Consider the following 911-nt stretch of genomic DNA (forward strand, 5'->3'; position numbering starts at 1 on the left):
CGAAAAACGTGGCTAGATCTGAGCTTTCTACTAATAGCAACTTAAAACAACGTTCGTCCAGATGTCCGTTATCTAAACCACTAGCAACCCCTACGTGCCCTTCCTTTGTTCCTTGTACTAGACACTCCTTGTCTTCCTATTCGCTAATCTCTCCGCCAATCATACTATTTATATCCATCTGTACCCCACTTCTTGTCTTGCCACGTCTCTCTTTCAACCAATCATCTCTCTCCGCTGTTTTAGCCACTGTCCTCCCACGTGTTACACCTCACTACGTGTCCTTTCTCTATCTCTCTCCTCCCTCTCTTTATATCTCTCTCCCTGCCCCCTCTCCCCAAAAATCTAGAGAGAGAAAGAGATTATAATTCTAAAAATATAAAGTTGGAGAGATTGAGATTGAGAGAGAGAGAGAGCTAGGGTTATGGAGGGGAAAGGAGGGTGTTGTATAGCTAGGTATAATGATATGTCCAAAGTTGATAGAATAATGCTCAAGTACCGGCCGATTGCACCCAAGCCGGCGTTTCCTTCTTCCGGCGCCGGATCTGTGCCGGAGAGTGTTGAGTTGAACGGTACAAATGGAAGACCTAAGAGAAGGTACGTCAAGAATGGGAGTAAAAGGGCAGGGACTGGTAGGAGGAAGGTTTCGCCGGAGAAATCGAGTTCCGGCGGGTCATGGAGCGGTGGAGAGACGGTGGTGACATTGCCTTTGTTGTCTGAGACGCCGGAGAAGAAAGAAATTCCGGTGAGAGCGAGAAACTCTCCGATCTGGTTGAGTTTTGATAGGAAAGAGATGGTACGACAGGTGGCGGGGAATGATAGGTTGGTGATGGGAGAGATGGTGAGGTTAGTGGAGTCGTGCGTGAAGGTGGAATGTGTGATGGACACGTGGGTGGATAGGGACGGGTTAGGAG

The 911-nt window shown here is 48.2% G+C and overlaps 1 protein-coding gene across 1 annotated transcript in view; it reads left to right on the top strand.

The window, feature by feature from the left end:
* The first annotated feature begins 218 nt into the window (after positions 1–218).
* The window catches only part of LOC141659948 (uncharacterized), a 4342-nt gene continuing 3649 nt past the window's right edge, over positions 219–911 (top strand). The window contains exon 1 of the mRNA XM_074466891.1: positions 219–903. Within this exon, the coding sequence (XP_074322992.1) occupies positions 422–903 (482 nt within the window). The 5' untranslated portion in view covers positions 219–421. The remainder of the gene's footprint in view (positions 904–911) is intronic.

Source organism: Apium graveolens, chromosome 5, assembly GCF_009905375.1.
Source record: "Apium graveolens cultivar Ventura chromosome 5, ASM990537v1, whole genome shotgun sequence".
NCBI lineage: Eukaryota > Viridiplantae > Streptophyta > Magnoliopsida > Apiales > Apiaceae > Apium > Apium graveolens.